The sequence below is a fragment of the Argentina silus genome (genome assembly GCF_951799395.1).
Source record: "Argentina silus genome assembly, chromosome: 15".
Classification (NCBI taxonomy): Eukaryota; Metazoa; Chordata; class Actinopteri; order Argentiniformes; family Argentinidae; genus Argentina; species Argentina silus.
The window spans coordinates 722,219-734,718 of NC_139669.1; the positions used below are offsets into that span (position 1 = coordinate 722,219).

The 12,500-nt window shown below is 48.4% G+C and overlaps 2 protein-coding genes across 2 annotated transcripts in view; both read left to right on the forward strand.

The window, feature by feature from the left end:
- Positions 1-12,500, forward strand: part of LOC310816463 (exosome complex component RRP40-like) — a 136,974-nt gene that overhangs the window by 90,898 nt on the left and 33,576 nt on the right. The gene's annotated exons all lie outside the window — the stretch shown is intronic.
- gpc3 (glypican 3) overlaps positions 1-12,500 on the forward strand; it is a gene marked incomplete at both ends in the record, with an annotated part of 81,563 nt that overhangs the window by 55,074 nt on the left and 13,989 nt on the right. Inside the window, one exon of the mRNA XM_083686847.1 lies at positions 253-364. Coding sequence (XP_083542973.1) covers positions 253-364 — 112 coding nt within the window. The remainder of the gene's footprint in view (positions 1-252; positions 365-12,500) is intronic.

The following is a 12,500-nucleotide window of genomic DNA, read 5'->3' on the forward strand; positions in this document are numbered from 1 at the left end:
TTCAATGAGGTTTTTCACTTGTGGCCAAATGTCTTGTCTGAGAATTGATTATTCATTGTATCACCACTAGATGGCGATATGGCTTCATTATAGGGTCTTGGGTCTTTTTATGGTTGAATACGTATATGCTTCATACCTCTCTCATGAAGTTGTGGAGCAACATGTGGCTATTGAAGTAATGAAACAGCAAGACATACATTTTTAAATTGGACACATTTTTTATGAAGACTTTTTTCTTCTTCCCTTTTCCAGGTTCGATGCTCCCGGCTTCAAGCGCTCTCACCCCCATGGGACTGACTCCAGGAACAAGCCCCCTGAACCAGTCATCAGCCAGATCATCGACAAACTCAAACACATCAACCAGGTGTGTGTGTGTGTGTGTGTGTGTGTGTGTGTGTGTGTGTGTGTGTGTGTGTGTGTGTGTGCGTGTGCGTGTGCGTGTGCGTGTGCGTGTGCGTGTGCGTGTGCGTGTCAGTCACAACACTGAGTCAGATGGGCTGTTGATGGTGGACACATGGTGATGGCCCCCTAGCTGTGCTCCAGCTGAGTGGCCAGCTCATTCACAGGGGATGCAGGGTGTTCCACAACAGAACCACAAAACCCAGTCGATCCCATGGTGAGGCTGGTTAGATGACACCTTACCCTCCATGAGTCACTTGACTGGTAACATGGGATGAGGGTAACAAGGATGAGGACATCTCTGAGGGCAGTCGGGGTTGTTGTGATGGACAGGACTAATTTGCACCATCACAGTAAACCCCAGCTGTCGTCAAGGCCGAGGTCCCCTTACCGCTCCTCTGTTGCCATGACGAACCTAGCCTGGAGAGAGTGGTTGTGGTGGCCACTCCCCTGTCAGTATGACTCAGTAGCGGTTGCTTGTATCAGCCAATAGGATCTATGTACGTATTTCCCCTGGTTGCTGTTGTAAGGTTGGCTGTTGACATGCAGCGCTGAGCTCCCCACACCCACCAAGTAGGAGCTCAGATCAGGTCAGCTTCCTCCTATATCCTCCTATATATATGTGTGTGTGTGTGTGTGTGTGTGTGTGTGTGTGTGTGTGTGTGTGTGTGTGTGGGGAGAGGAGAGAGGGCTTGTGTGCTTCAGACCTGTCTCAATGGATTACCATCCCTCTCTCCTGTTCAAACAAATGGGGCAAGGAGATCTAAGGAGGGACTGTAAACCCCTCCCCCCCCCCACCCCCCTAGCCCCCCCAGCCCCTCAGGGGAAGTATGGGGGGTTGTTCCACGTCAGGGAGACGATGTAATTTTCTCAATTACTTTTGCTGCATTACCTCATGCATGCTTAGCTGCATTACCTCATGCATGCGTAGCCCCCCACCAAACCAGAGGACATATCTTTGATTGTGAATGTTCTTTGGAACAATCTCACCCCCCTTCTCCTCTCAACCTGGTCTCTCACAGCTGCTCTGTTTGCCTTTAGATCCTCTTTCTATTGACTTTACAAACACGCTCACGCACACACACACACACACTCACGCTCACGCTCACGCTCACACACACACACACACACACATACACACACACACACACCCTCACGCACACACACACACACACACTCACGCACGCACGCACACTCACAGACACACAAATGTACACAGACGCACAAACATCTCTCACACACACAGACACAGAGACAGACGTAAGACTCACATGATCTTGGACGGGGCTGTTCCAGTGGCTGGCACCAGCTGTTTGTGAAAGACTGTTTATCCTGTTGATTATGTTTCTGAAAGCATTCTGATGAGATAGTGGCTCTTCAACTGGGAAAGATGACTGGGTTCTTTGTACCAAGTGGGCCAAGACCATCCACAGCCCCCTATAAACATGCATACGCAGTTCATTTCAGTTGTTCTGTCTAACTGTGTACGTGTATGTGTGTATCAATGGTGTTTACATAAAGGTCTGAAGTCCCAGATTGTCGATTTGTACAAAGATATGCAGTCCTTCACAGTACCCAAGCAGACAGACACATTCTGTTGAATCAGAAAAAAACCCATTCAACTGGAGCAGCATCTCAACAACAGCAATGGAATGGAAAGCCTCAAGTTAGTGAGGCTTATAGATAACAGCCATTTATAGCGAGTAGAACCACCCTTCTATCTGGGTCGCGCTGATCACGCATCTCATTTAGAAGGTCTTCAGGCGCAGGAGAAAGTGGTGTTGTTTAGTGAGGGAAGGTAAAGCTGAGTTTTACAAGGTCTCCGCCTCCCTCCTTGTTAAAAGACCACCAGATCTGGATGGTGGGACGCTGAAGCAGATGTTCTAATTGAACATCTGATGTGTGTGTTTGTGTGTGTGTGTGTGTGTGTTTGTGTGTTTGTGTGTTTGTGTGTATGTGTGTGTGTGTGCGTGTCTGTGTGTGGGGGGGTGGGATGGGGGGGTGGGGTGGGGTGGTGCTTCAGAGCCAGGGATAATGGCTTTCATCTGTCAGGATGATCTTGTTGTGTGTTTGGGATTGTACACAGAGGTTTAGCAGACTGACACCAAGCCAGTGAGAGAGTGTGTAATGTCCCTGGATGTGTGTGAAACTGGAGTACGGTCTGGTGAGGCTGTGTTATGTTTGTGTGGATGGGTTTCTTTGGTAGCTGTGTGTGTGCGTGCGTGCGTGCGTGCGTGTGTGTCACACTGTGGTCTATACGAGTGTTGTGGGGCTTCTTTGGTTCCTAAACTTTTCCTCTTAAGCTATTGGAATTTTCTAACGACCCTCCAAGTGAACTGAATCAACATTTCTAGCCAAGACCCTAAAGGAATCAGTCCCAGGCTGCCGTTAGTTGAACCTCTGCTGTAGAGGTCCGGAGTGATGCTCTCCTACAGCGAAGGGAAGATGGGTCCCCTCTCAAAAAAACCTCCACTTCCTTCCAACTGTAATCCCCATGATGCTTCATTCCTCCGCTCTTAAGTGCTCCGTGACAACGGGCTTGTAAGAAAGCGGGACGCAGCGGAAAAGTGTAATTTCTCACTTTGTCAGTGTTGATCAGAGTCTGTGGTGTAGATACAGAGACTGTCTGGCAGGAGGGCCCGGCCCTGCTCCTCTGTGAGGCTAAGCTAAACACAGAAAAAAGCACAAAGCCTTTCCTCCCTGTGCTTATAAAACAAGGCTTTCTCACGCCTTAAGCGGCTGATGTCATGGCTGGCCACGGCCAAGTTTAAAATGAGCTGTGCTCTATAAATGGACGGAGAGGAATGACTTTCAGCTTAGGTTATTGCTCTTGACAGTGGAATGTCTCTAGTCTAACCCTATAGACGCACACGGACCACTAACCCTATAGACGCACACGGACCACTAGACCTTTTAAACAGGGTTGTGTGTCCCTCCCTGCAGGTGGTACGATGTGCTGTTTGTGGTCTGTTCTTATGTGTAACCAAGGAGAGATATCAGCATAGACAGTGATTGATATTTTTTATTCTTATATATTGTTTCTCGTTAGACAAGTTTCTCTGCTCCGTGGATGGGTACTTCCATTGAACAATGACTTGGGCATTACTGGGCATTTCTGTCTACTGTATGTTTTTTTTATTTGTGTGTGTGTGTGTGTGTGTGTGTGTGTATGAGCTCCATTGTGCTCATATCAGATTTCTCATCTGAAGTTATCATAGTTCCTAAATTAGATTAGAATATTTTCAATATTTTAGTGATCTCTCTTTTTTTCCCTGGGAGATGGTTTGTTTTTCAAGAAGAACATCTGTTTAACTTCCCAGAGTATCGGGTTTCGGCTCTGAACAACTAATCTCATAGGGAACGCTTGAGCTAGTGGCAAAATAGAGCAATTATGTGATTGGTCTTTGATTATAGAGCATTTCCCTCCCATTTGTCAGATGAGTTTGCCAGTTGTACGGGTTAGATCTCTGGGGGGTAATTCTGGTTGGCTCTTCTTGTGTGTATTGACACTGAATACACAAGGGTAAATACAGTACATGTATGTGGATATGTTGGTTAGGAAAGGTATTTTAGTTGGGAAACGTTGAGTACTTCAGTCATAACTTTCCTATCTCATCTAGACGTCTCTTTCCTGTCCTGTATCAATCACTCACTCTTGCTCTTTTATTGCCTCCCATGAATTTGTCTTCAGAGTTTGGAAAGAGTACTGAAGGAATATTTTCATGTCCCAAGATTCAATTTTCCTCCTTTGTATTTGGGTCATTAAATAAGAGTGATTTTTCATCTCTCTCAGCGCACTCCCCCCCCCCCCCCCCAATACCCCCCCCCCCCCCTCTCTCTTTCCTCTCTCCCCTTCATTCCTTCGTTCTCTCTTTCCTTGTTCCCTGCCCTTCCCTCAGCCTCCCCGGCTGTGCTGAGTTGTGTGTGACAGACTCCAGCCCTGTCGCCCCCTCCCCTCCCCCAGCGCCCCCCTCCCCTCCCCCAGCGCCCCCCTCCTCTTCCCAGCTTCCCAGCCTAATTGAAGCCAGGACCTGGGAAAATCCTGCAGGTAGGACAGGCATCCAGGGTGGAAAATAAACCAGATCCCGAGCGCCACAAATTCCATCACGCAGTCTCACTTCCTCCGAGCCGTGGCCGTCACCAGAGCCCGGGCGGCGTGCTCTCAACACCTCAAACACACTCTCTCAGGATACACACTCTCTCAGGATACACACTCTCTCAGGATACACACTTCATGTGCACTTCATACTCACACTGTCAGGAACACACACATTTGACACGCTTAATGCACATATTTAATGAAAATAAGGACACACACTTGCGCGCACAGACACACACACACACACACACACACACACACACAGACACACAGACACACACACACACACACACACACACACATCCCTAAATCCCACACTAAAAAGAAAACACATAAAACCTTCCTACTCCTTGCACAACACACTATCAACAGAACACTGCATATTCATACACACACAGCATACAAATCCACTTGATAAAATGATTGCAATTCGTGAGTCATGTTATGAACTGGGTGACCATGAAACCTCTCCAGTGTATCCTGCTATCAGGCTAATGACCACCGCGGGTGTCAGAGGAGACCTGCTGCTCTGGAAACATACGCTGGTGGTTGGTGCCGGATCTATTACGCTTGTTCCATTCAAAGAGGTGACTTCTGTTTGATGTTATTTACTGAGGGGTTTTCAAACGTTATTTAATACCCCCTCCCCCACCACCACCCCTCAGGTGCTTGGTACCCTAGCCCCTTTGGTTTTTATGTCTGTGTTTTAGGACTGTGATACTGGAGGATGGGGGGGGGGGGGGCTGTTATCCTTATTCTCTTTTTTTGAGGAAGGGGGCAGCCATGAGGGTTCTTCAAATGAAGCGTGACACCTGGTATACGACTCTGCTCTGCAAAGGCCCTCAGAGGACCTAGAGGCTGCAGCTTGGGGAGAGGCTGTCCCTAGAGGGAGCAGCTTGGGGAGAGGCTGGCCCTAGAGGGTGCAAATTGGGGAGGCTGGCCCTAGAGGGTGCAGCTTGGGGAGGCTGGCCCTAGAGCAGAGCCGCACCCATTTATCCCCACACTCTCTTCAGCCCCGGTTGGACTCGTAACTTTACGGCGGTGAGAGAGTTCTGGTCCCTTAACTTTCAGATTTCTTCCACCCCCTCAGTCCCCCTCCCCCCACCCCCCTCCCCCCTCCTCCCACTCTTTCTCCCCCGCTGGCCGGGAGGTCAGACAGAGCATGTGAGGGCCCTTTTCCTCCCAATTAGTCCCCCTACTAATGAGGCCTAACCCTCCCCCATCTTCCACCCACCCATCTCCTCAGCCCCCCAGCCCTGAGGCCGGGGCCAGGGTCGCCCCTCCCCCCCCCACTCCCCCACCACTACCACCCCATTGGGTGTAATTATCACACAGCCGGCTTATAAAAACCCTGCCGCCAGGACCAGGGGCCGGGCTCTGTCCCCCCAGAACAGCCCTCACCCACCCTAGCATGCTCCCGGCCTTAGCCCTTACCTAGCACAGCTCATTGGCACAGGCCTGGAGTGCGTACTGTAGCAGAGAGAGTTTGCCAGTTCTGTGTCGCTGTCCCCCTCCTGGCTGGTGTGGTGTCTCTCCCAGTGTGAGCTGTAGGGGGCAGCAGCGGCTGGTTGTCGTCAGTGCAGACAGTCACGCGGGAGTGTAACGGGAGCCCCTGCAGGAGGTCAGGGGTCACACTTCCTGTTTCCTGTCTCTGCTGGGTCATCAGAGGGTCTCCCTGCGAGGGTCAGAGACCTCCTCTGTTTCTCCTCTGCCTTTTGTTTCAGGGGGGGCCGAGGGGTGGGGAGGGGGGAGGAGGGAGTCTCCCATCTGGACCTGTCAGTGTGTTAGCACTCCCTCTCTCTATCTGTCTCTCTTGCTCTCCCTATCTTGCTCTCTTTCCCTCCCCCCCTCTCTATCTCTCTTCCCCTCTCTCTCCCTCTGTCTTTCCCTCTCTCTCCTGTACTCTCTCCATCCTGCTCAGCCCCTCCCTCCCCCCTGCTGTTGCCCTGTGGCAGTGCTCCTGGTGATAGCCCTGGGTCCTAAGGAGGCTTGAGTAAACACAGGCTTGTCCTCCCTCTCTCGCCCTCCGCCCTCCCGTTTCTTCATCCTCCCATCCACCGGGCGGCCCGCCGCCCGCCCGCCTGCTCCCGGTAGGTGTGATCATGGGATGCACGGTGGCGGTCTGCTGATGCCGGGAGGGAGGGTCTCTCTGCAGCCACATGACTCTGGGAACCACGGCGATAACGTGTCAAGCAGGGGAGCAGCAGACAAGAAGGGCTTGTCTGAGAGCAGTAATCTGATTTAGCATCCAGCAGCCTCGGCAGGAATGGGGACTTGTTTAACCATTAAACCCCAATGAGACAATCAACCACATTCAGGCACATGCCAACATTTCCATTTGGTTTGGAAGAAAAGGAAAAATTGTTCTCATGCCAGAGATATTTGTTTGCATGGGAATAACATGTTAAGTCACCAAAGAGATATTCATAATATTGCCCTTTAACTCTGGGAATTCAGTACTTTTCCCTGAAAAGCAAAACTTATCTGTTTGTGATTTGATGACATGACAAATAAACATGAGGCCATTGATTTGGGTGTAAATAGACCTTATTGTTTTTGAAGGAATCCTTTGATGGAACAGAGAAGGCTCTGGCGAAGATCATAAAATCTGACTCAGATTTCAATGCAAAGTGGAAAAATCTGGAAATACTCTATGAATTTAGTCAGAAAGGTGGAGTGGGCACACGCCCAGTTTAACACAGGCCTGGAGAGAGAGAGAGATCTCTCTTCCTCTGGGTTCTGTCTCAACTGGAATTAAAGGTAGGAAATGAACCTTGTCTGCATCAGCTGTCTGAGACTGGGTCTGCACTTGCGTGACATACGCTGCTGCAGACAGATAAAGGGAGGGAGACAGGAGAGAGAGAGAGAAGGAAAGAACAATGAAGGAGCACAGATCCCCGCCCCTTCGCACTTCAGATTCAATAAAAGTTGAGTAATGCGTTGGGACTGCAGGGCAGGCTGTGTGGTTCAGACGACGCTCTGCCTCTCGGCCTGTTGAGGAGCTTTCCATGACTCACTCAGTGGAAATGTGCCTCCTGTCGTCGTCCCCCCCCCTCTCTCTCTTGTTCTCTCTCTCTTTCTCTCACTCTCTCTTTCTCTCTCTTTCTCCCTCTCTCTCTCTCATCTCTCTCTCTATTTCTTTCTCTCTCTCTCCCTCCCTTTCTCCTCTCTTTCTTTCTTTCCCCCCCCCTCTCTCTCTTTCTTTCTTTCTTTCTCTCTCTCTCCCTCCCTTTCTCCTCTCTCTCTTTCTCTCCCCCCCCTCTCTCTCTCTTTCTTTCTTTCTTTCTCTCTCTCTCCCTCCCTTTCTCCTCTCTCTCTTTCTCTCCCCCCCCCTCTCTCTCTCTCTCTCTCTCTCTCTCTCTCTTAGGTATGTGTACTATTCACCACACAGCAGTGTTGCTAACATGATACAGGCCCACAAAGTCCCTGCAGCAGTGCGTGTGTGTGTGTGTGTGTGTGTGTGTGTGTGCGTCTATGTGTTTATGTGTGTTTCTATTATAGTAATTATCTGCTGCAGTAACTATGGAGAGAATGTCTGGGTTGAGAACAGTTCATTCATGCTCAGGTCAGATAGATCACCCGTGTCATAAAGACCCATGGAGGAGTGGCCCTCTCCTCTCCTCTCCTCTCCTCTCCTCTCCTCTCCTCTCCTCTCCTCTCCTCTCCACGCTAAATGTTCCAGGGAGATCAGAGGCCCAGATACAGTCTGTCTCTGGGCCCGCGGGGCCTGTGAGCCGTTGTGATGGTGGCTAATTAAGAAATTATTTGAAATGAGAGAGAGCCATGAAAATTGATTCAAACTGACTGAGCCAAATACGGCTACAGAAATGAGACTCAATAGCTTGAGGTCGATCGATTTGTTAGGCAAACAACATTTGTGAAGGCATTGATGGAAACATTCTCTGCAGATTGGTGTCTAGTCCAAGCTCATGTCCTGCAAGTCCAGACAAGTCCTCTCCTGGGAGAAGAGGACACAACACAGGGCCTGATTCTAAACAGCCGGAGACGAGTAACCCTCCTCTTTCTTTCTATCTTTCTATCTATCTATCTATCTCTCTCTGTCCTCATTACTCACTCTGACTAGCCTTCTCTCACTCCCAGCATCCCTCTCTCACTTCCCTCCCTTTCTTCCTCTCCAACCGTCCATTGTGTGAAGGTTTTCTCTTCCCAACTCCCCCTCTGTCAATAATACTCTCTATTGACTGTTCACTAATACTCTCTATTGACTGTTCAATAGTACTCTCTATTGACTGTTCACTAATACTCTCTATTGACTGTTCAATAATACTCTCTATTGACTGTTCAATAGTACTCTCTATTGACTGTTCAATAGTACTCTCTATTGACTGTTCAATAGTACTCTCTATTGACTGTTCAATAGTACTCTCTATTGACTGTTCACTAATACTCTCTATTGACTGTTCAATAGTACTGTCTATTGACTGTTCTCTCTCTGTTGTGGTTCTGGTTTGATGATGGAGGGAGGATGTTGCCGTTCCTCGAGTTTGCTTTCATGTTTATTTATACATACTGTATTTAATGTGGGTTTTGAAGTGGGATTGTTCTTGTTTTAGAACAAATATAAACAGCCCAGCTGGTGAGATATGGAGGACAGGAGAGACGTCCAGAGATGAGATTGTCAGGTTGGTCTATAGGACAGTCAGGTGGTCTATAGGACAGTCAGGTTGGTCTATAGGACAGTCAGGTGGTCTATAGGACAGTCAGGTGGTCTATAGGACAGTCAGATGGTCTATAGGACAGTCAGGTGGTCTATAGGACAGTGCTCTCCTGTACAGATGCAGCTGTCGCATTGCACAGTGACCCTATGGGGAGTTCATGTCATGTGTGGGAGGCAGTGATATACTTGTGGTCGCTGCTGTCTCTGTCTGGGCTGGCCTGCGTTGAGCAATCCGCCACATGTTTGGGCTTTGTGTGTAGCCTTTGAGCCCGCCTTTCCCTCTCTTGTGACTTCTGCTTTTGTGTAAAGGGGAGGAGGTGAGCACTGTGGCCTGTGGGACGCTCCGCCACGCTGATTGCATGTTCCGTGCCCTTCAGCTCTGTCCTGCAGATGTCTAGCAAACCCAGTCTAGGTTCTCACTGCGGCTCTCAGTGCAGCGAGAGGGAGACTTCACTGAGGAATTGATTTCCTCTCCTAATGCGTAACATACTGAGTATTTCTCAACAACAACACAAAAAAAAAAAAAAGACTCTTTTTATTTGTTTCCTCCCTGCTTCCTTTCGCTTTGGTTTCTGGTGGGGGTTTTTTTATTGCGGAAGATTCCGGAACAGAGTGACTCTGAGGTTTCTCCCTTTCGTGGTGAATCTGGAGGCTCTCGTCGGATCATGCTGTGGCCTCGGCCTGTGCCAAGAACGCAGCGTCACTTTCGACACAAACATCCCCCGCGCCACCACAGCCGTGGCAGAGGCAGCCAGGAGGCAGAAGCCACAGCACCCTGCCACAGTGCCTCAGAGAGGGGCCCTGCCCTGAACCTGCCACGCTGTTTTTAGAGAAGACTGCCACTCTGCCATCGACACATGTACCTGTGGTTGGGAGAAGGATGAAGCTGCTGCTGTGCTCCTGTACGTTCAGAGAACAGTAATAGAGTGTCCCTATGTGTTCAGGTTAATGACCTTAATCTGTGTTTTCTTAACACAGGGAATTCCACAGGGGTGCTTTGTCAGTGCTTATCCTTCCTCCCATCTCCAGCATATTGCAGAGTGGACCACTGGGCTTCTTCTTGTGTTTATGGAGAAGGAAGTTGGTGCTTTGGCAGGTGGCTGAGAACCCTGACGCATCCCTCTGTTCCCAGTCCGTTCTCTAAACAGGGACAGAACAGTTTCCTCACTCCCTGCACCTTTTTTTAGGTTTTGTTTTAAAATACCCCCCCGACCACATCTTCCTCTCCCTGCTTTACGACTGTTTGCTTTCGGTCTTTTTTGCTTTTAATTTGTTTGTGGGACACCCCTCCCCTCTGGACGTCTGACTGCGTTGCTAGGCTACGGACCTCGGAAGGAATTCCGAGACCTCAGTAAATCTACTTCTGGCACACACGTGCAAACATGATTCTTTCTTTAAACGAGAAAGCAAAGAGCATTAGAATCGCATCGCTCATGGGGAGGAAAGAGAGGAGACGCTATCCGCTTGTTTTTCATTGACTCCTGGAAAGGAGACCACTTTGCCCTGTAGCGGGAGGCACCTGGGGACCATGTTTTCTCACCAGGGGGCACTGTTTTAGGAAAGCTACCCTCTCCTGTATTCCACTACACACCAGACCAGACCACCTGTATCCCAGGGTGGTCAGAGCCCCTATTAGACTGCAGAATGTTCCTATGGATCGGCTGGGCCTATGAATCAGTGTCTGTCCATCCCTGGACCTTAAAGTGACCAGGCTTTTAGAAATGTTGTGGTGGTCATCAACCATGTATGGTCCCAATGTTGGGATATGAATAGAGGTTTGTTGGGTCAGCCTGCTCGGTGGAACACCAGGTTTGTGTGTTCCCTCTCTCTTAAGAGCTTGAGTCACTGGTAAATCCCAGAATGAGGTTTGTATGAGCAGTTCTGGGGAAAGGGAACAGTGTTGTTTATCTTCAGACTGACGTAATTCTATGATTATCAGTGGGTTTGATTCCATCGCGTCTCTGTGAGTATTCTCAATCTCAGTCAGACATCTCTCCCACAGGCTCACAAGCCTGACTGCCTGCCGCTGCAGCTGACCTGAAAGGAGGCCCATATGAACTCAATTTTCTCTCCGTAGACAACCATAACAACAAAAAAACAACAACAACAACAAAAAATGCGTGCTGACGTGAGCACATAGGAAGGAAATCAATAAAAAACAAAACAAAGAGGGAGACAGAATGGAAAGATGAAAGGAAGGCTGTGCGTTGGAGGGAAGAAGGGAGGGAGGGAGGGAGGGAGGGGGGGGCTGGAATTTGGCACATCTGTTACCTTGGCAGGGCTCTTAATCATGTGTGATGTTGTGGAGGTTGAGGGATGGTCAGAGAGGAGCTCGCATGGAGGTCGTCTCTGGGGCTCTTCTGTCGGCCCTAAACAGCGGACATGGAACTGAAGAGTACAACGTTTAGGGTAATAAACTGAAGCAAATCACATAATACATATCTGTGATTTGATTTTAAGAGTACAATTTGGTTTGGTTTCATTCAAGCCATTCTTTGTTTCCTCAGGATCAATGTCCTGAATACCAGAGCGAATATCAATGTATGAAGTTGATAATGAAGTGTGCAGCAATTACTAAAAGTCGTTTTTGATTTAGTTTTGGTCATTTGTCTGTTTCTTTTCTCTTCTCCACTTGTGCTTTGAGCACTACATGTTCTCTGAGATATTTAGCACTGGCTTAAGAGGAATGCAGAGAGGTTTTTTAATACCTCAAATGTACTCTTGGATATTTGTAAATCATTTACGAGTTGATTGGTTTACCGCAATCCTCAATAAACACAATTCCGGTATGTGTTGCACAACACATAATAGGCTTCTGTAAGGGGGGGTTAGGGGAAGGGGAAGATATTTACATTTAAGAACCAAAAATGCAGCTGGAATTATAGAATTGTAGCAAAATCTAATTAAAGTTCAAAACTAAATTGAATCAATTTTTTTTTATTTTTAAAAAGTGCTAACTGTTCTTCCACCCCACACAAGATACATTTTAACTGGAATGAAATTAGTTGGGTTTTTTTGGGTATCCACCCCAATCTCATAAGTGGCCCATCCTATAAACAGTGGAGTTGTGATGAACATACAGTTAGCAAACTATTGCAAATATGCTCATAATAACTCAAGTTATCTCAGTGCACTGCCTTTTCAAGGTCAGTTTCCCAAACCACTAGTAGATCATCCAACGACACATGCAGCTTGCTTTGTAACATTCTTCAAAGGTATGATAGATTGATAGAATTGTAGGGTCTATTGTAGTATCGTATGTCTTTTCTAAGAGTTGAAGAGACTTTCAAGTTGGATCTTGATGTACTGTGCAGGAATTTTCAC